The sequence below is a fragment of the Natrix helvetica genome (assembly GCF_964273705.1).
Source record: "Natrix helvetica genome assembly, chromosome: 2".
In the NCBI taxonomy this organism is placed as follows: Eukaryota; Metazoa; Chordata; class Lepidosauria; order Squamata; family Natricidae; genus Natrix; species Natrix helvetica.
Genome location: NC_138552.1, coordinates 39158197 through 39181899, shown reverse-complemented (window position 1 = coordinate 39181899; position 23703 = coordinate 39158197). Strand labels below are relative to the sequence as shown.

The 23703-nt window shown below is 37.7% G+C and overlaps 1 protein-coding gene across 6 annotated transcripts in view; it reads right to left on the bottom strand.

Moving 5' to 3' along the window:
* XRCC4 (X-ray repair cross complementing 4) overlaps window positions 1-23703 on the bottom strand; it is a 103891-nt gene that overhangs the window by 18195 nt on the left and 61993 nt on the right. For all 6 annotated transcript variants that reach the window (XM_081942968.1, XM_081942971.1, XM_081942966.1 and 3 more), the window contains exon 7: window positions 23321-23465. In XM_081942968.1, the coding sequence (XP_081799094.1) occupies window positions 23321-23465 (145 nt within the window). The remainder of the gene's footprint in view (window positions 1-23320; window positions 23466-23703) is intronic.

Genomic DNA, 23703 nt, shown 5'->3' with positions numbered 1-23703 from the left:
AAAAACAAACCCAATTAATATTAACAACAAAATTTTAAAAATTAGATTAAAATTAACAATTAAATTAATCATTTATTTTATTTTATTCAGGTCAGGACAGCTTGCTGGAAAAGCCAATTTTTTAGGGCGCGTCGGAAGGACCGGAGGTCAGGGATTATGCAAAGCTCCGGGGGCAGCTCATTCCAGAGGAAAGGCGCTTCCACAGAGAAAGGGGGCCGCTAGCTGACACTGTCTGGCCGACGGCACCCTGAGGAGGCCAACTCTGTGGGATCGCATCGGATGGTGGGAGGCTACTGGTGGCAGTAGGTGGTCTCGCAGGTACCCTGTGCCTAAGCCATGGAGCGCTTTAAAGGTCATAATTAGTACCTTGAATCGCACCCTTAGAGCTTAGATGCTTTTGTAATGTTTATCTGTCCATTGCCTTGGTAACAGGTCTTCCCTTTCTCTATCAAGTTTATCTTCTTTACCCTTACAGATGGGAAGTAAAGCCTCTGCGTTAGTCACCAAATGCTTCTCAGAAAAGCTATTCCAACCACTTCGGGAAACATCCAGATCTGGGGGACAGCATATTCCTAAGCTTCTGGGACCCCACTTACTTAACTTTCCCAGCTGAGGAAAATCAGAACATTCATTCATTCATTTCAAACATAATGCAATTTATAAATAAGTATTGTGAAAAAAAAAATTCTTCAGCCTCATAAAAAGGGATATCCTTGTACACTACTAATCCAAGCTTTGACACATGGTTGCCATAATTGTGAGTGAATCTGATCCACAAATACAACAGGTATCAATTGCACCTGTTCCTGGACTGTGAGCCCTAACTCCTCTCTGGCATTCAGCATGCAGATGTTTCCTGTCCCAGCGTTCTTCTGCTTCTCACTGTGGATAGCAAAGAGACTTCCACCTATTTCTGCCACTAGTATTCTTTGCTGGAACAGATCTCTGGAAGAAGCCAAGAGGCTGTTCATACAAATCATACATGACAGCTTCTATAACCATGATGGCAAATGGCATGCGGAGCCATTTGTTAGGGCATGTGAGGCGCTGCCCTGTCAGCTGGCCAGCACAGAGCCATTTGTTAGGGCACGCAAGGTGTTGCCCTGTCAGCATGTGCGCTCTGGCCAGCTGACTTCAGCCTTCTATTGAGGCCGTTTTTCGCCCTCTGGAGGTTTCCTTGAAGCCTCCAGAGCACGAAAAACTGGCCCTATGGGCAAACCGGACATTTAGGAATGGACTTCTGGTTTGCTCATAGGACCGTTTTTAACCCTCTGGAGCCTTCAGGGAAGCCTGCTGAAGGCTCCGGAGGTCGAAAATTGGCCCTACGGACAAACCGGAAGTCGTCATTCCTGAACTTCAGGGTTCCCCATAGGTCTGTTTTTTGCCCTCCAGAGCCTTCCGGGAAGCTCCTGAGGCCTCCGGAGGGCGTCTGGGGTAGATGGGTGGGTGACGCTGTTTTCGCCCTCCCCAGACTCCTAGAAAGCCTCTGGAGCCTGAAGAGGACGAATAAACTGCGTCCAAAGCAGGGGGGGGGGTTTGCTGGTCGCGCACACATGCGTGCATGGGGGTGTGTCATGCCATAGCATTATGGGTACAGCATATCCGTGCATGACCCCCCTGCGCTCTCACTTTTGGCACGGGAGCCAAAAAAGGTTCGCCATCACTGTTCTATAATATTCCACAAAAAAATTGTAGAAAATGCCTTTCAGTCAAGGCAGCAGCAGCAAGAGCAACAATTGTTCCCAAGTGACCTCACTAACAAGTCCAAACTCCCTTTCAGTGATGATTGCATCAGTTGTCTTTCCTTTTCTTCTTAGACCATCCTGTTTTCCCAACAATTGCGACGATGCAAGAAGTTACTACTTCTCACCTTTCCCTTATCTCATCAAATTTATACTGTATTCACCACATACTTCAACCTCTTCTCCAGTTGAAATGTTCACTTTAATCTTTATATCTAAAAATTTCTTTCCATGCTTTCAAAGAGAAAAGAAATTAAATAAAAATAAAAGACATAAAGGCAAGTCTCTCTGCCTTAAAGAGCAAGAGTTAAAAACAGAACACAAGAAAAGGACAAGAAGATCCTTTTATACTTAGAAAATATGTTCTGTAAGCATGTACCAATTTCTTTCCCATTTCTTTCCTGTACGACTTTTATTGATTTTGTTTTCTACTCCATGCCATTTTTTAAAGCAGATAAGCAATCAAGTATATTTATTACCTTGCATATTCCAAGTTTAAAAGCTTTCAACATTAGGCTTGGAGAGACGGTCTGCATGAGACTCTAGAGACCTGCTTGCAGTCAGGAGAAATAACTGCGCCAACTGACAGACTTCAGGCCTTACTGGCAATTCATGTCAGTTCACATTTTGAAACATGAAAAATAGGCTGAAGTTTAATTGCTAAGTACTTGGCTGCTATGCTACTTTTGAAAAAAGCAAAGAGATAAGGAAGAACCCCAGAGATCTGATGACTTTCAAAGAGGACTTTATAAAGGTTTGAGAACCAAATATTTATAAATGAGGTTGTCAACTGTCTCAGGCTGCAGGCTAATATATTCAGTCGTTACTAAAAGGATTATTCATTTCCACAGTATAATGGTGACTAGCCAAGAAATGGGTCAACAATCGAACAGCAATCAAATAGTATAATTGCATCATAGAGAACTGCAGGAGACATTAAGGAAGACTGAGTTGCGAAGATTTTGTTTTAGGCAATGGAAAACGGGAGGGAAGCTCCCAATATCTTACATGTATGAATGTGGTATGCATGGTTTGGCTTTTATTTTTGCAGTCCAGTTACCGTATTTTTCAGAGTATAAGATGCGCCCTTTTCCTCCAAAAAGAGGGTGAAAATCTGGGTGCGTCTTATACACTGAATACAGCATTTTTGGACTACTGAAACCCCCCCCCCTTTGCAAATATGGACGTGCAGAGGGTTTGGGAGGCTTGCAAAGTGCTCCTGGGGGCTGGGGAGGGCAATAACGAGCAAAAAGCAGGCCATTCCCCAGGCCCCACTCTTCAAGCCTCCTAAACCCTCTACATACCCTTTTTGGGGGCAAAAAACGGGCTGGGTTTTTTTGCTCTTTTTTGTCTCCCCCCAGGCGCCAGGAGCACTCTACAAGCCTCCCAAAGCTCTGTACGCCCCCCCTTTTTTTGCAAAAAATGAGGCGTGCAGAGGGTTTGGGAGGCATGCAGAGTGCAAAAACTTTTTTTAAAAAATTACCTCTTCAAAATCATGGCGCGTCTTATACTCTGGTGCATCTAATAATCCAAAAAATACGGTAATTTTTAAAATTTTATATACAATTTTAAATGAATCAGATTGATCTATTATTTGCACTTTAATTATCTGTAAATTACTCTAGTATTTAGCAATAGGAAATAGTATATAGCTAGTGAAATACATGCAATATTATAGTATTAGCGCTATCAATAGTGCTTAAGCACCTTGGCTGTAATCCCAAAACAACTGGAGTACCACTTGAACACCATGGCATTGATAAATTCACCATCAGTCAATTCCAAAAGCCAGCTTTACTTGCAACATCCTGTGACAATATTTGCAATACCATTAAATATTCAAATCTCCAAAGTCCTTGGGAAAGATTCAATAGGCAGACAAAAATGCCATATTCAGTCTGAACAGCTGGCTGACTATGTGACAAATCAAGTATTAACACTTATATTATTTTATGCTTTTTTTTTACCACCAACAGTGCTGTATTTTACAACTTTTGTGTAAAAAAGACAATATTTCCGCATATTTTACACTTTAATAAGGTAATATATTCTAGATGTTTAAATTTAAATGTATTTATTAACTTTATTATCCTTCTTATCTTTCCTATTATCTTCTCATATTGGTAAGGTAAAAGGAGGAAGTGCTCATCTCCGTTCAAAACCGAAGAGCCAGCCCTGTTGAAGATACTGTATCTCTGTGGCCGGCATGACTAAACACTGAAGACGCATGGATTGCGTATCTTATTTCATATTGGTATCTTATGATTATATGACATTTTTACTTGTATGAACACCAAGAGCTTATCCATTGGAGACAAATTCCTTGCATGTCACTTGGTCAATGAAGAATAATAAAGAAATAATTATAATTCTGCAAAACTATATATTCTTATCTGAATACGACCACGCAGAGCATGTTTCTTCCCAGAGATGTTAAGTATCTGAGTATGTGCAGCATCTGGAAGCATCTGGAAATAGCCATGCAAGTCTCATCAGCAACTAGAAATAGCTGCTTTGATAGCATGAAAAGAAGTGAAACACCTCTTTCAATGTTTCATACCGTGTTTCCCCAAAAATAAGACATGCCCTGCTAATAAGCCCATAATAAGCCCTCCCCTGAAAATAAGGCTGCCCCAACTATTTAAGCGCATGCGCAACTGGTCCCCACCATTAACACTGTACCACCTACCGGTATAGCTTGCGGGGCAAAAAGAGGGCTCACCGCAAAAACAGCGGCAGGCCAGCAATGTGATCACCCCCTCCCGCCTGTTCCTTCTTGTTCAAAAAAAAAAACTGCCAACCCCAATGGCAAAGGCAGCCTGCCTGGTTCCCTTCCTCGCGTTCCTTGTCATTGTGCTCAGGGAAGCGGCTGGTGAAAAAAAAAAACTTTCTTGCGAGTTCACTCAAACATCTTGAAATCGCGAGAAGGTTTTTTTTTTCACCAGGGGCTTCCCTGAATACAATGGCGAAGAACGCAACAGAGCTGGAAAAGTAAGAGGTGCACTTGCGGCCCAACACCGCCCACCTCACCCCAATGGTAAAGGCAGCCTGCCTGGTTCCCTTCCCCGTTGTCCCTTTAGTGAGGGGTGGCAGGTGGGGAGGGAAAAGTGAGGGGCGCCTCTTACCCTCCCAACTCGGTCGCATTCCTCGCCCTTTTGCCCATTGAATCCCCCTGTAAAAAAAACCTCATTAATTGAACTCGTGAGGTTTTTCCCCTGCCATCCCTTTAGCGAGGGGTGGCAGGCATGGGGGGGGGAAAGAAGCGAGCCGCGTGTCCTAGCACTACCAGAGACTGACAGCTCCATCGCATTCCTCTTCCTTTCGCCCATGAGATTTGAACTCATGAGATTTTTTTTTTACAAGGGGATTCAATGGGCAAAAGGACGAGGAACGCGAAGGAGCTGGAAAGATAAGAGGCGCACCTCGCTTTTCCCCCCCACCTGCCACCCCTCGTTAAAGGGACGACGGGGAAGAAAACCAGGCAGGCTGCCTTTACCATTGGGGCGAGGTAGGTGGTGTTGGCCTGCGAGGCGCGTCTCTTACTTTTCCAGCCCCATCGCATTCCTCGCCATTGTGTTCAGGGAAGCCCCTGGTAAAAAAAAAAAACTTTCACGCGATTTCAAAATGTTTGAAGGTTTTTTTTTTACCAGCCGCTTCCCTGAGCACAATGGCGAGGAATGCGACGGAGCTGGAAAGGTAAAAGGCGCGCCTCGCTTCTCATCTGCCCCAGAAATAATAAGCCCTCCCCTATAATAAGCCCAATGCCATATTTCGTGGGGCAAAAGAAAATAAGACCCTGTCTTATTTTCGGGTAAACAGGGTCCATCATTAAGTAATGTCAAAACTGTAGAATAAATTTGATTAACACTATGGGGAAATGCATTGAATTACTATTATCTTTGAATATGCTTGCTAAACAAATATTTCAGCTAACAAAATAGAATATGTTGGATAGGACAATGTATTTTCAAGACTATAACAAGAAGAATTATCAATATGATTAAAATTCAGCTTTACTTTTAAATATTTACTGATGTTCATCAATATTACTAGAATTTTTTCCTTTCTGTATCTGAAGAAATATTAATTTAAGAGAACTTATGAAATCAATGAGATAAATTTAAAGGTGGTGAGAGCATAAAAAAAAAGTCAAAAACTGAGGAAATTGTCCATGAAGTTTTGTGAAAGTATGTTTTCCTCCTTTGGGATTTTCTGAATTCTTGTACGACTTTGCCCCTGAATGTTATCAATGCTTCATGTGAGTCCTATTGACTCAAAGTGTACAAAATTCAGATCTGAAGAGGGAAAAAATGGATTTCATATGATTGCTGTACCTATCAGCAATTCCTTAAAGATATGTATCTTTTCTTGATTACACCTGGTAAGGATTTCAAGCCCAGAAAGGCACACATTTAAGTCAGTGAGGTTCAGAAAGTGCATTTGAGATAAGGAAGCAATGAGCAAATGTTACTGTCCCCTTAATGTACCTTAACCCATTTTCCTGGCCCCATGAAGGTACTGTAGGAGACAAGGGAAAGACATGGTTTCCTTAAAAAGCCACCAGCAGTTATAGGAAACCTTACCATATCTAAGGCAACTTTCTTGCTTAACGTTTGAACACTACACAGCTATTCTACTATATTTGTATATAAAGGGGATTTTGAGTGAATGCAGTTTGATTCTTGTTTCACTTATTTTATAAATAAAGTCATCCAACCTGTAATTTACCAATACAGTATGAAAAGTAATCATCTGCCACACAGTATAATCAGAGAAATAAAAAGGTCCAACTTAATTATGCAATGAGTTAATTTGGCCCAACCCTGCTCTATATAAATCTCAAACTTTGGCTCTCCTTTACATACCTACCTGAATATTAAAATTTGGGGGGGGGGTGTTCTTTTGAATGTATCACCTTTGCCAAGAATTCACTATAGTACTTGATAAATATATTATTCCCTCTTTGTGTGTACACACCTTAACAAGTACCAGGTGTTTGATTAAATCTGTTGCATTCTCTGCTTCAACATTCATGCTTAATTTGCTCAATAATATATTATAGGTATTTTTAAAATGGTGCACTGTTTTTAAGATTTATTTTATTTAACATATATGCCACTCATCTCACACAGAGGCGACTCTAGGCAGCTTACAATCAATTAACACCAAAATTGATTTAAAAATGAATAAAGATGGGAAGGAAGGGAGCAAGATGCACATGGGCAGGAAGTGGGGTCTTATCTAAGTTCATTAACCACCTCCAGAATAACCTGTCCCTATTGGGCCCCTGACCAGTTGGCAGAACCAGTTTTTGGGCCTTTCACAAGGCCAAAAGAGTGGATGTAGAGGCAAAACTGAAGGCAATTTAATCTGTGGCATGGGAGCAAGCTGCCATGCTATTCTATTTTAACATCTGTAAAATAAATTAAGAGTCTGGAATGGAAATCTTGAATTGATTGAAAATATGCCAATAATTTCAATTTAATGGTTGAATAACAGAATACAATATTCAAATATATCATAAATAAACTGTGGCTTTTTCTCCGCTACATTGTTTTTATGTTTTAACCATACAAAACAAAATTTAACTGAATCAAAGAATTATGCTTTCATTTACAATATTAATACTTGTAACTAATCAATAATGAGTTCATTTTTCAGCAGATTATTTTTTTCAGTGCATTTCAAATGTGCAAATATGAAAAAAGATCAGAAATTAGATACAAGACAAAAAAAATACTATGCTACTGTTTGTAAATGTATATGGTTGAAAATTTAAATATGGCATATATCTGCTTTAGACTGAACAGAAACAATATGAATCAACAAATAGGTGTAGTAGATAACATGTAATAAGATCTGTGATAAAGCAATGAACTAGTGTAACCTTCCTCAGCTTCCCTACCTGTGAACTTACATATAGTGAGAACAACTGAGTAAAATTTTCACACTTGTCCATTTCCCTTATATGTCTTCCTATCCCATTCAAAGTTTATAGGAAGAAGAGAAATTATATAGAAAGAAATGGCAGATGAAGTAGCAACGTAATCTTAGCCTACACATTGAGATTACATCTGACTGCCAGCTATATCAGGAAATATGTTCATTCAACCTATCTAGTCTTCAAATTTGAAAGCCTAATTTAGTCTTCTCCTAGATCTGATAACTGGAACGACTCAATATAAAATTCATAGAACTCATCTCATAAAATGCAACCCATAACTAGGAATTAAAGAGTTGGATCCAATTTTACCTCTCTATGCCAGTTGTCCATTATAAATTACTAAACATTCAGTTTGGGTACTATTAATTTTGACAACAAAATTGCTTTGATGGCAAGTAATGTTTATAAATGTGGAGAATCAATTTCAATGTTCTGGGATGGTTGAAAATAAGGCTGAAGGAATATTAGTGCACCTCCACCCAACACTAGAATTTAAGAGACAAAACTCAGAGAGAATTGCCAAATATTCATAAATGGTTTAGTATTTTGCTTTCAAATTTCCTACTTGTCATTTGGCAAGCAGGGCAGATGATCAAAGTAGGACATGAGTAATATTATTACAGTTAGAGTTTGTATTGCTTAACTAATTGTCAGTGATTGGCTGAGGTTGGGATTAAATTATTCTGGCAAAACTATTTTTTTCCTTTATTTAAAGGAAATCCAGTATCTAAAACTAAAAAATAAATAACTCTGAGGTCAATTTAATTTGTGGCATGGCAGCAAACTGCCATGCTATTCTTCTATTCTTCTATTTTAACACCTACAAAAATAAATTAAGAGTTTGAAATGGAAATCTTGAAGGGCTGAAAACATGCCAACGAACAACAGAATATAATATTCAAATATATCATAAATAAAATAGTCCATTTTCCTGTTATTGTAGAGACAGCAGCCAGACTGGGATGTATCAAAGACTGGGCTGTCCACTAGGGTGGGAAATTGTAAAAAAGGTCCATTAGGGCACAAACACTTGTTGCAGCACCCTGCGCCCAAAGGCCGCGTCAGCCGACGCATACTTGTCCAACTTGTAATGACGTATGAAGACTGTGGGAGACGCCCAGGTGGCCGCCCGGCAAACTCCTTCCAAGGTGGCTCGAGTGGACCAAGCCGCAGATGTCGCAGCACTGCGTGCCACTGTGAGCTGTAATATTTGCAGGGACCTATATGGATTGAAGTTCATAAGACAGTTTAATACACTCTTATCCAGCGCCCCAGACTAGACGATGAAGCCTTGGTATCCAAGGAGGCCTGGCGAAAGGAGATGAAGAGAGCTTCCGAGTGGCGGAAGGAGGCAGTGCGGTCGATGTAGGTCTTGAGGGAATGACGTAAGTCAAGAGTGTGCCACTTGCACTCCCTCTTGTGATGGGGAGATGGACAGAAATCAGGTAAGGTCAACTCCTGACCTCAGTGGAAACAGCTATTGACCTTCGGTATGAATGTCGGGTCTAGTCTTAAGACAACTCAGTCTGGATGGAACACGCACAAGTCATGCCTAACTGAAAGAGCAGCCAAATCAGAAATACGTCTGGCTGAGGTTACAGCCACCAAAACCAGCATTTTGAAGGACAACAGTTTCAAAGAAGTGTATCTCATAAGTTCAAAGGGTGCGGAAGTCAAAGCCTCTAGGACATGAGGTAAGTCCCAAGTTGGATATCTATGTATGGCAGAGGAACGCAGGTTGGATGCTCCACAGAGAAATCTCCGGATCAAGGGGTGAGAAGGTAGATGTTCGGATGCCAAGCCATCCAGAACAGAGGCCAGAGAGGCCACCTGTCGGCGTAGCGCGTTAAGGGTAAGTCCCTGATCAAGCCCCCTCTGCAGGAGGTCCAATATCTGTGGAATGGATGCCCTAAGTGGGTCAACAGTCTGGTTGGAACACAACAGAGCAAAAGTACGCCACGTGGCATCATAAATGCGGTTAGTAGTGATGCCTGAATGGTAGCAATGACATTGAGGGAGACGTTATCAGTTGTTAAGGCTTGCCGCTCAATCGCCATGCAGTTAATTGCAGCCACTGGGGGTCGGGATGACAAACTGACCCTTAGTGTAGAGACAGGAGGGACCATGGGATGTGCTATGGGGTGGAGATTGACAGAGTCACTAGGTCGGCATACCAAGGCCTACGTGGCCAATTCGACGATAGCAGCAACAGTTCTGCCTCCTGCTCCAGCATTTTTTGAATTACCCTCTGAATGAAGGGAAGGGAAGGAAATGCATACAGGAGACCCCTGGGCCACTGGCATCTGACAGCGTCTACTCCCTCTGCCATGGGGTCCATGAACCTTGAATAATAACTGGTTACCTGGCTGTTGTCTGCCATCGCGAACAGGTCTAGGACTGGATGCCGAACCGTAGTGTCAGTTGATGGAAGAGGTTCGGATGGATGCTCTACTCTGCCTGATCTATCGTTGTCCGGCTCAGCCAGTCTGCTTGGACAGTGGAGACCCTTCTGCCCTAAGAGATGACAGGTGAGATTCCGCACACTGGCACAACAGGTTGGACTCCTGCATCAGGGACCAGGAACGAGTTCCCCCCTGTCTGTTTATGTGTGCCTTAGTCGTGGTATTGTCTGTGAGGACTAATATGTGTCAGGCCTGAACTCTGTGGTGGAAGTGTCTGAGGGCGAGTCGAACCACTCGCAATTCTAGCCAATTTATGCTGCTTTGTCTCTCTTCGAGGGACCATTGACCCTGAGCCACTAGGTCCTGCATGTGTGCCCCCCATCCTGTCAGACTTGCATGCGTCATAAGACTGAGACACCACGGCTCCCTGAACAAGGTCCCTTGCAAAATCGCCGGGTACTGCCACCATTTGAGAGAGTCTTAATACCTGTCTGGGAAGGGGGACCCTGAGAGGAGAGTTGCCCCTGTCGGCCTTTTGATGTGGAAGCATGAAGCATTGAAGGCTCCTGCTGTGAAACCTGGCCCACGGGACAATCCCGAAGCAGGATACCATCTTGCCAAGACTTGGGAGAAAAGAAGGGATGCCTTGCGTAGACGTAGCACCTTCCTGACAAGTTCCCTCAGTGCCCAGAATCAAGGAGCGCCGCGGGGAAACAGCCATGGAGCCGTAGCTCGTGAGCTGACCGATTTGATTGCAAGGCAGGCTTTCTGAGCGAACTCGTGGCTGCAGGCAATCAGACGGCTGAGGAGAGGCAGTCAGAAATCAGTGTCAAATTTCCCTCCAATTTGTAGAATAAAGGATAATTTAAGGAACCAATTTAAAGGAACAACAAAAGTTTTTGGAAAAATTCACCAATTAAAGATATAATTAAATAATTTGGAGGAGAGATCAATTCTCACAGCCAATCCAGGTTGGACTGAGTCTGAAAACTGGGGAGGAGCCACAAGGGCCCGATGACATCATAAGTGTAGACTCAGTCCGATTGGTTAATGGACGGAGCATACCCAGTCTGGCTGCTGTCTCTACGATAACAGGAAAATGTGGCTTTCTCTCCGGCACATTGATTTCATGTTTTAACTATACAAAACAAAACCTAACTAGACTTAAACATAAACCTGAAGAATTACCTGTTTTCATTTAAATACTAATACTTGTTACTAATCAATAGAGTTCATTTTGCAGCAGATTTTTTTAGTGCACTCAAAATGTATGCAAAAAGACAACAATTTGTTTTGACAATTATAAAAATGTTCAAAAATATAGTAATACAAAATGCTAAACTACAAGTTTAGCTACAAATTTTAAAAAGCCCCCTGAAATTATGATCTTTCCAGACCAGAAGTGACTCCACAATTTACTGAGCCACAGAAAAAATACTCTTTTGCCTCATGCAAAAAAAAAAACCCTATTCATCTGGAAAAGCAAGATTTCCTCCAGATAAAACCCTTGTTTGACTTTTACTTAAGTGTATGAATTACCAATGGGATAATATTAGATTTTAAAAAGTAATTTGTTAACAAAGAACTATTGATTGTTTCCAAGTCATGTTCTTCTTCCTTTATTCAGCTGTCTGAAGAACAATGCCTTATCTGTATTGAAAGAAGTTATTCGTTTGCTTAATTTACCATTTTCATTTTCTTAAAACCTATCCAAAACTACATTTCTAATTGAGTTAACTGTGAAGAAAAGATTAGATAGCTACTTCTTTTCTTCTGTTTCCTTAGATAATTGAAATTATGCTAAAAGTTATGTAATCTGGATTTACCCCCTGGGCATAACTAAGTCAGATACTTGTCATTCAGAAAGCCAGCATCTCCACCTCCGATCAATTGCTCAGGATATACTTTATTCCATGCAGTCTTGGGAATGCGACAGTAGTTAACATACAGTGGATGCACTGATCAGAAGTCCTCAAAGAAATCCAGTAATTTTAATGGATGTTTTTGCATCCACAGTTTTTATTCAATCAGCTTAATTCAGTCTCAGCGAATCAACTACTATATTTAACTTAACTAGTTCATTCAAATCATGGATGCTCTGCTTATTTCCAAGGTAGATTGCATGCCTAATATTTCAGTATATAAGGCAAAAAGGTAGATTTAAAACTGGCAAAAAAAACCACCTTACAGCAGCATTTATGACATTAACGGTGTTCTAATTCTCATAGCCAAATATTTTTTCTACACTGGTTTACATGAAAATTAAAATTCTACAAGTACAATAAAGCTTAGTCTCATAAATCTGAATACCAATGAACATTGAAAGCATTCCAAACTCAGAATTTTTATGTACAAAATATTGCACAAGGTTAATCTTGAGACCTTTTTATAGTTCTCTAGAATTTATACATTCTAGATTGTATCTTATTTACATTTTCATACACTGGCATTACATAAGGCCCAGGGATTAATATTTTGAGTCGTTTCTAAGAAAAGATATTGGCTTGCATTTATATGTTGGTCTGGCATCTGTTAGTGAGTGGTGCAGCTGAGAAGGGATTCTATAGTATTCCCCATGAAAATATTTTGTGGTCTAAATACTTATGGCCTCTTTATAACACATGACTGTGGTGTTGATTGTCAATTAAGCTGAATAAACAGTGAAAAGTAGTATGCTCCTGGATGAATTTGGGTTTGAAAGGCATTACTAAAATCTCATAAATGGATTCTCAAACTATATTCAGATTTCAACACGGAACAAATATTTTTAGTTCTCTTAAATGCAACAGGTCTTGAAAGTGGAATCAAGAACTTAGAATAACAGAGTTCGAAGGGACCTTGAAGGTCTTCTAGTTCAACCCCCTGCTTAGGCAGAAAACCTACACCACTTCTGACAAATGGATATCCAACCCATCTTGTCAGAAAAGAAAATTAGAAGAAATTCATTTGCTATGATTACTTTATATTTTCAGTAAATTTCAATGGAATTCTCATTTAAAAAAGTAAATTATTTGAAGAAAACCTTATCTTTCTGATAAATAGTATTTTTCAAAACAAAAATAAAATGACACCTTTTCCCTCAAAAGGAACATTTTTCTATTAGGTCACCAAAGCATTACAGCTCACATGTGATGATATGTAAATTTCAACATCTGAATTATCTCAGCTGTTGCAATTAACATTGCTTTCATTCAAACTTCATTCACAGCTGTGATATATTTCTACCTACATAAAAAGGTAATTTCACAGCACTTTACCCTACTCATTTAAGCTGGTGAACAGCCTTATTGTAACTTACATGAAACTACCTGTGTGAAAAACAGTGACAATAAAGATGGCTTTCTCTAGAGAAAAATGTACCACCTGCTCTCAAGGTCTGCCTAGATGGTTAAAAACACATCTGCTTTAATTGAAATAACAGCTGCATTGCTTCCCAAGAGTTTCGCCTATTGTTACATAAGCAGATTTTCCTTTCATTCCTTCCTCTCTCTCTCAACTTAAGCACAATTTTCCAGAGGGTTTCCTACTTTTCAAAGATTTGGCCATGCAAAGGGATTTCAGGAAGATGAGGAATGAGAATGAGATTCTACCAATCTCATAGTATAAGACAGTTTTTTTTAAAAAATCCCAATACTATATTGAAAGGAATAAAGAAAAGGAATAAAATCCTATGCTTCTTTTCCTTGCACCTCATCAACTTCTTGAGGTAATTCTAACAATATGTAAGTGCTATTGGAGATGCTATATCACATGGGTATCAAACTTGATTGAGTCACGTGACATATCACAATTTTTTTGCCTTTGCAGAGCTGGGGCGGGCACAACCAGTGGGTGCCGTATCTGGCCCATAGGCTGCCCATTTGACAGGCCTGCTACCATGTTAATTTCCCCAGTTCAAATACAGCAGTTTCTTCTTCCATTTCCCCAGATTTTTGCTACTAGTATTTTTTTAAATCAAGCTTTTTTTTCTATTCAGGAAGGGAAGCTGTTAGGGCATGGGCAAACCTGTGTGCCAAAGACATCTCATTCCTGTACGACAAAGGACAACTTCCCCTCTTATAAGTTGACTGGCAGTCAGATGCTATCAGGCTGCCAGTAAATGAGGGGTGGGGGTTTGCAACTTGCACATTCATGGCAAACACTCCAGTCTATATATACTATTTGACATAGACTAAATGCTACAAATGGGTGAACACTTGACAAAACTGTAATTTAAAAACCGCCAAGATAGGGAAGGCTTGAGAGGAACAGGGCCAGAAGAGACATGTCTGCACAATCAAAAGAGATTCCCATGCTAAACTAAGTTTGCTAGGAAGTTGCAAATTACAATCTGAAAAGGTACAGAATCCATTGTATAGTTGTACTATAATGAAGAAACTAATGTTCGGCTGAGAACAATTTTTGATTGATCAAATATTTTTGGGAGTTTTGGCCTTAAAATTACTTCGTAGATGGAACAGGCATTTTAAAGTGGCTTTCATAAATGTATTACTAAAATGAGATTTCTGAAAATATCCCATGTAATGAAAAGATAATCTATGAAAGCATATAGTAACACTAGCTTCTAAAATATTTCAGCATGTGGTAGCGTTTCCTTATTTCCCATAGGCTCAATGTAATATGAAACATAATTTTACAATGTTTTCAAAGTATTTGAATAAGAGATTATATTACTCTACAAAACACACACATAAAATTAAACTAACTTCTTCTTATACTCATGTATGTCCAACTAATCTTCCTCAGATAAGTTATTTAGAAGCTTAGTTTAAATAAGTTGTAAACCATCAAGCATTTATTTGTAAAAGTGGTTCACAAAACTCCTTGTTTAAATACTATGGGCATAAGTCAAGAGTCATAATTAGAATATTATCACTGAAACAGTGGGCCTTATATTAAGAGCAGTGGTGGGGCATTGGTTAGAATGCAATACTGCAGGCTACCTCTGCTTCTGTCTGCAAATTTGCAGTTCAAATTTCACCAGGCTCCGTCTTCCATTCTTCTGAGGTCAGTAAAATGAGGATCCAGATTGTTGAGTACAATATGCTGACTCTGTAAACTGTAGACTGCTTAGAGAAGGCTATTAAGCACTGTGAAGCGGTATATAAGTCTAAGTGCTACTGCCATTGCTAATCATGGACTTTTACCTTCATCCTAATGAAACTATCTTGGTTAATACCATGCTAACAATGAGTTTGATAATAAAAGGATATGAAGAATATAGATAGTTGGAACCATAACCAAAATCTGTCCAATACATATTGAGTTTCTTTGTGAAAAATTTAAGAATACTGTATAAAAAACTTTGTGATAGATCACACCATTCGTCCATCTTCCTATATGTAATTTGACCTGCAGTCTAATGCATCTTTTCTATAACTACTAATCCTCTTAACTCAATATTCCAGGAACTAGATTTTATCAGTGAACTATGATTTTGCCCTAAAATCATAGTTGGAAAGACAAAAATCAAAATTGTAACTCAGAAAGCGAAAAGGATATAAGAATGACATCATAACATAAAAGAACTACACTTTGGGGGATCAATTGTAGACCTTTAAGGTAGTTCAGACAAGAAGCAGGAACTATGAGTACTAAAATTATTTTCATTGCAAGCTTAGATTAACAGAATTTTGCAAGTCTGAAGTACTTCTGTCTTGTACTTTCACTATCCAAAAAACTAGGGAGTTTTCCTTCTGAAACACTTCTCACTTTCCATTTGTTTTTATGGACTGACATACTTTTTGCATGATGCTGGGCTAGTCTATGGCTCTTCCTCCTATCTCCCAAAGTCATTCTCACATACCAATACATTTAACACAAAAGTGGCCAAATTCATTTAAAAGTAATCACGGTTAAGAAGCCTTATAAGGAGATACATTGTAATTACTGTAGCTTATAGATTTTTTTCCCCAGTAATAATTATTTAGTCATTTGTAAGTGGCTTCACTGGTTCAGTAGTACTTGATCATGGTTGACTAGCCAGATATGATATCATTGCAATTTTTTTTCAGATTTGAAAGGAAACTTCACTATAATTCCAGAAGAAATTGATCAATCTTTCTCAACTATAATGTAAGGGCAAATGCTAAATTCATGCTTATGTCTCCTGTTTTTATACAATGATTATAAAAGCAAATCTGTACTTTATATAACAAATTAAAGTAATAATCAGAGAGCCAGTTTGGTTTAGTACTTAAGACACCATGTTAGAAACCAGGAGACTGTGAGTTTTAGTCCTACCTTAAACATGAAAGCCAGCTAGGTGACTTTGGGCCAGTCACTCTCTCTCAGCCCAACCCACCTTCGCAGGGTTGTTGTTGTGGGGGAAATAGGAGGAAGAAAGACTATTTGCCACCTTAAGTTATTTATAAAAATATAAAGGCACAAAACAGACAAACAAACAAATAAGGATAGATGTGATGCAAACCCTTATTAAGAGGGCTTGAACTTATCAATTCAATATAAAGTTGTCTAATCTTTCAAACTTTGACTTTGAATTATAAGAAGTTTGGCAACACACACACACACACACACAAAAACCAAATAGGCCCAAAGACTTTACTTTTCTATGGAGTGTAGATTCATAGAAGTAGTCACAGTTGTCAAAACAAAATTCAGCTGAGGACCAAGTTCCAATGCATATTAAAAACTTACACCTTTTAAAACTAATTTAAATTACACCAGAACATACCTTCACAAAACATACACACTAAGCCTTTTGTTATTATTGAATCATTTTCAACTTTAGGAACTTTGAATTATTATAAGGAGATACATGCAGTGCTTGCTATTATTCACTGACAATACTCAAAATATCTAGAACATATTTTGTTCTATAGAAATTGTAGGGTTATCATATTAAGGCTGAAAACATCCAGATGATTGCTAAACAGCAGCAGACATATTGGTTATACCACTTGGTTGTTGTCAAGATTTTTCTGCAGCCCAGTTCTCTTAAACATAAGAAAGCAGCAATATAGTTGCTAGAAACAATGCAAACTAATTACAGAAAATATTCAATATTAATGCATTTCTATTTTACATACATGCATAAAAAGTTGTGTATCCCTTATTTATTTATTTAATTTATATGCTGCCTATTTCACTATCTAAAGGAATTCATATTAAAGGGATTTGTTCCTAGAATACTGTCAAATTTCTACTACTTTGTATACAGATTTGTTCATGGACATAATTGAAGATGATTAGGACTTCAAAGGTCTCAATGGGATCCAAACAACTAGACAAACCACTTAGTTTCACATCAATTTCTCAAACCCATAAGGTAGGAATTTTACAAGTCTGCAAAACCCAACCCCCTTAAAATGGTAAATTAATTTATATAATGCCACTCGTGGATGAATAAAAACCTAATGGTTTTATTACGGATAGGCTTGGAACCTAATAAGGCCAGTTAGTCATGACTAAATTGTTTCAGTGATGGAGCAAAAGTAAGCATATTAAGGTGAAGAGCTTTCTTTCATACAATTTTTTTTATTAGATATTCTTATTTAGCAATTTAAAGTGTTTTCTAAATTGTAATTCTGCTTATATAATTGAAAATATGATGCCTATGGCAATGCAATTTAAAGGGGGGAAAAGTGTCTTCTATTGCAGTTTCATTTTCCAAAGACCAATTAAAAGCTTATTCTATGAGAATGATTTAATTCCATTGACATGAAACATAATGAACATCAACATCACATCATTTTTAATAAACATGACATGAAAGCTTTACCTAGAACTCAAGTCTTCTAGCCGCCTACTATTAATTGGAATTATGCTATGTTTCATGTCAAATGAAGACCTCCCATTTTTATGGTCAACATGAGAAAAAATGATTGATTAGCTTTGGGCAAACAGAAATGATAGTATGGGTCTAATGTTTTGGTTCATATTAAAGAGAGCATATAAATGATCTATCTACCATATCTCCTCCTATTTTCTCAAATTATACATGATTTGCCAAAAAAATAGCATCAATTTGAGAATGTACTGCATTAATATCCAATATCTATGCCATTCCTGTACCTCTTCCTCAAAGAAGTCAAACACTTACAGCATGTGATTAAATAATATTCCACTGACATCTCATTTGGGTTAGGAATGTATGTTATTAAGTAAAGATTTTAGTAACTCAGTCTGTCCTTCCAGTTTGGATAAAGATACTTTCCTACCTAAAACAAAGAACAAAATAGTGATCCTGCCTGCAAAGTTCTACCTTTGGCATGAAAACTGGCTGGTGACTATGAGCTGGTCACTCTTAGCCCAACTCACCTCACAAATGTATTGTTGTGGAGAAAATAGGAATATTATGTATGTTTGCCACATTGTTTACTTATAAAATGATACAGGCAGGATAATTTTTTTAAAGATTTCAAAATTGGTTTCAGGTTTTGTTTAAAAAAATACTGAGGCAATAGATGGGGAAAGTCATAATTGAATAACTTTCTGGGATTAAGAGGTAAAGGATGAAGAAGCAAGTTTCTAACCTATAACTGTTGTTTGAACTGTTTTAATTATTTCATTTTGCATTGCTAAGGATTTTGTATGAAACAGACTTAAACAGAAATAGAAGACAAAGAGTTTACAGTACTAGTCTTCCAAAAACCAATTTATCTGTATGAAACTCTTGCAAATGAACACTATAAAAGCACTAAACACCCAGTAAATTAGAATAAGTAAATGTTTCTAAAATGCAGTGCTTTGTTAGCATGTACTGTATGCTTGAAAGAAAATAATAATGTTTTTTAATAAAGGAACTGCAGTATAAACTTCATACTCTCATTGGGCTGTGGAAAAGGTTGATGCCTTTTTATATGGGCATCCAGTTTCAGAGAGTTAAACCTTTTCAGTAAAATATTGCTTCATATGAGACAACAATACCAACGTCTGCAGGGTCCTCCGAGAAAGCTGAAATTCAAGATAAGCCAAGCGTTTTGCAATTTGAATCACTGGTAGTAGCAAACCACATTTTAAACAAAGCTTGAATTCAGAGTTTAAACAAGCGAGCCACAAGCAATAAATTAGGCAAAAGAAGAGATATAATCCTTCAGGAATTCATGATGTACCCCAGACTTGCTATGCTTTTAAGAAGGCAGAGGGTTATCGAGAAAAAAAAGCTGTTTATGTCCTCTATAGTGTTTTGAAGAAAATCCTACACAACTTTAGCAAGACATTTCCAAGGAGATAATATACATTACTAAACGAGATGGTACAGCAGCCATGCACTTAAAATTCCCATGAGAGTGTCTTTGCACAGGTCAGTCTCACACCCACCAGAAGAAAAATGTTAGTCTTTAGTTTTCTTTGATCCCTGTTTGCAACCCACTCCAATTCAAAGTATAATTGACAGAGTGGCAGCAGGAGAGAAAAGTTCTCAGCATCAAAATGCAAAGCCGTGGCTTTTCAGATCCGCCTGACAAAAATGTAGTAGTTACAACAGAATTCAACTAGCATTATTCAGCAAAGACTGTTTTAACACAACTAGGACATGAATTGGTTTTTTTAAAAAGGAGCAAACCTTAGTTAAATATCAAGTATCCTGGTTCAGATATCTTGTATCATAACTTGTTATAAGACTTCCATAATAACTTTACCTATCCTCAAAAGTTGCACAATGGTGTTAGTCTTTAGCATTCTCATTTACAGATGGAGGAATCAGCCCAGGGAGCATCTTGCCCAAGGCCACCCAGTAAGACCAGGACTGAGCTGGGATATGAAATGAGATTTCTAAGATTCAAGCCTAATAAACTATTCACTGGACCACACTGGTTTCGGATCCAGATGCAAGATGAGTCATGACCCTGAAAATAAGCTGGAGATTTTTGCCATAGCCAGGATAAATGAACCATTCACATTTCCTGCAAATAATAAAATAGGCTTCACTTTTTTATTCAGCATGCCAAGTTCAATCCTGCCCCACTTCGAGGCTCCTGTTTTTTAAGGAAAGGGACAAATGGTAACAAGCACCAATGTTACTGCTTCCAAACCTATTTCTAGAAGGTTTGTTCTTCTACATCCTTCTGAGTAGACTTAAGTCATACTTTTATGTCAAATATGCAGATAAAGAAAATGTTGTCACCCTATTGTTATTGTTATAGAGCCCCTTTTTGAGGGAGATGGGCAATTAAAAAGTGTAAGTAATAAGTAAGTAAGCAAGTAAGCAAGTAAATGTCTCATAGTTTTGACTAAGAACCATCACTGCCCTTTGTAAGAGACAGGACCATTATTTAAGAGTTACCTCAGCCTTGTGCATATTAAAATATAAAGCAGACATTTCCTTCGAACTTTATTGCTGCAACTTCTATAGCTTATTATTTGCAAAATGGAAAAACACATTGATCAAAATTTAGCAGTTACTCTGAAGATTCCATTTTGAAATTTATGTCATGACGTTGCCTTCCAAAATCCTGATGTACAGAGTGATTTTGTTCCACCGAGATTTCTTGGAAATGCTTTCACAAAAAAGGAAAAGAACTCTATTCTAACCAGAATCCCAGGATAGTAATCTTAGTGTTTCACTAGGCTGCAAAAAGTTCAGTCAAGATTTCAGCCCAAAGACTTAATTTACTATGTACTTTACCGATATAGTGAAATCTCTTTATATAGAGCACCTTATTGCATTTGAACTATAAAGAAGTCTTTTTTTTCTGATATAATGGCAGTTCCTGCCATTTTGTATTTCTTGTTTGCTTCTTTCATGAAAGGGATAATAAGAGCCAAAACATATAGTGATGCTTCATCTAATGGAACAATTTAGTAAATAAAAATGTAACATCAAAAATTTAAATTAGAAATTTGTAGAAAATAGCATGAAGATTCTGACCTCTCCCATGAAAAGTATTGCAAAAATATCTGAAGTTCATGTATTTGTAAATACCCATTTTAATTACTAATACAGCAATGAAGCTCTAACACTACTTTTTGTCTTAATCTTAAAGAATTATCTTAAATAGCATTTATTTAAGCAAATAGATCTTGGAAGCTTAAAATAGCTTTAATGACTGCTTACATTTATAAAATTTATAAATGGAACATTAAAAATGCATGAAAACTGGCTAAGTGACTTTGGGCCAGTCATTTTATCAGTCCAACCCACCTCACAGGGTTGTTTTGGTGGAAATATGGGAGGAGGAAGTATCAGAGTTATTTATAAAAATAATAAAGGCGGGATAAAAGTATCTAAAAGAAGAAATGTGAATGAAAATAAAATATATTAATCACATATCTTGAATCCACCAATATGCTAATTAACTGAAGATATAGGTTAGTGTCTTGAAAAGAATTGTGCCACAGAAAAAGCAAAAGAATGCTTATTCTTTTCTTCTCTGGAATGAATAGTGAGAGGTAATTAAATTTCAAAAGAAGGGGAAAACAATTAGTTCTGAAGTTTTAAAAGTAAAATCACACCAGAAAATACAAGTACAATTTCACATACTACTACCTAAGTGGGAATTAAAATATTAATATTAAATTAGGTAAAGGATCCTAATGTGTGCTAGTTGTTTCTGGCTCTATGGGTGGTGCTCATCTCTGTTTCTAAGCCGAAGAGCCAGCGCTGTTCGAAAATGTCTCTGTGATCATGTGGCTGGCATGACTAAATGCCAAAGGCGCACGGAGCGCTATTACTTCCCACCAAAATGGTCCCTATTTTCCTACTTGCATTTTTTATGTGCTTTCAAACTGCTAGGTTGACAGAAGCTAGCACAAACAACCGGAGCTCACTCCATTATGCGACGCTAGGGATTCGAACAGCTGAACTTCCGACCTTCTGATCGACAAGCTCAGTGTCTTAGCCACTGAGCCACCACATCCCTAATTAATATTAAATTAGACACAATTAAAAATGTGCAATATAAACAAGTCTGGATTAGAAAGATTATTTTATGACAGAAAGAGGTATGATTAGAAAAAAATAATTTTATTTCTTAATTACCCTAGGTACCAACAACAGTTATCAATTCTAATTAAAGTACTAAAATTTTTAAGAGTTGATGAAAATATTAAGGACAGTTTGAAATTATTACATATCTATTATATTAATGCATAAAAATCAAGGAAAGCTCAAAAATATGCGGTTTCTTTTAGATTTTATGACATCTAACCAAAATCCTATAATTTTTATCACCTGCAATATTTTCAGTTATACTGACCACAAGGAAGAACATGTGACCAATTTGGTTCTATTACGATTCATCCGACATGATTAGCCAGATGTTATTTTATGGGGTTCAAATTCTTTAAGAGGAATTGAACTCACAGACCTTCACACTTTAAATGATTATATGTAGTACATTAACGTTAGGAGCTCTCCACGTCCTAATGCTCAATAGTTACAGAACCAGTTATATTATGGCATATATGCAGTAGCTTCCATTAATCACTCTCAGCAGAGATACTGATGTTACATTATGTCATCATGTTTGATATTTTATATGACTTTCACTCTCCCTCATGAGGTGTGAATAAGCTAGAATCCCATATAGGGGGACATGACATAATTTAACATCTATATTAAAGGAGCATGGTGGCTCATGTAGTTAGGAAACTGGGTTGATGGTTAGGAAGCCTGCGTTTGAGACCTAAGTACTGCTGTATGTTGTGGTGGATTCCCACCAGGCCCTTGACAAAGACAAAAAAAGAAGTCCCATGGGCATCTCTCAGGTGATGTTCTTGACTAATCCTTTCAACCCAGAAGTGTCTTAAACGGTGCCTCCAACATGAACAGGATGGGGTACATCTATATTTCTCTCCTTGGAATATTTATGTGATGGTAGACACTATATACCATTCTGGTAGCTCATATGGGATTTTTATAGGAATAACCAGCAAGAAAATCATAATTGAAAATAATTTAGATTAATATATGTAATCAAACATTTGAGATCTAGGAAGACTGTCTCAAAACCAAAGAAACACACTTCAGTAAGTACAGCTTTGGTAGATGCAAAATTTGATCAAATGTCTGAAACAGTAAAAGTCATTTTAAGAATTAAAATTTTAAGGCATAAGATAACTGATTTTAAGCAGAGTATTAGGATGTAATTTTTCATCTGGAAAAGTTTATATAGGTATTATTTTTATAATATCATTTTGGTGAATAAAAAAAGAATAAATAAGGTTTTATTCCTCACTTGTAACACTCACAATAAAAATGAAGTATTTATGTACATACCAAGATTTTTGTATTATAAATTTATCCCTTGTATATGTTTTTAAAGGCTTACTTTTCTTTTGAAGAAGTGTGGGCTTCTTGTAGTGTCATCTTTGGTTTAGTATTTCCATCTTTTGAAGTCCGTTGTCTTCTTTTTCTACTTGGAACTACATCAGTAATATCTAGATTACCAAGTAATGAATCTTCTCTGGATTTGACTGTCAGAACAGAAAAGATAACATAATAAGACAGGGAATTAAATTATCAATTCTGGAAACATTATGAGGAAGCTGCTTATCTGTGGTAGTCTGAATGGTAATTAGAGTAGAAATAATTCAAGATAATTATTTTAGGCAATATGAATAGCAAATGTTACAATTGTTGATGCCTTCATAAATGCACATTTATATCTCTGGGCAAAATTTAGGCCATATTCCTCTGCTCCTCTTAAATTTG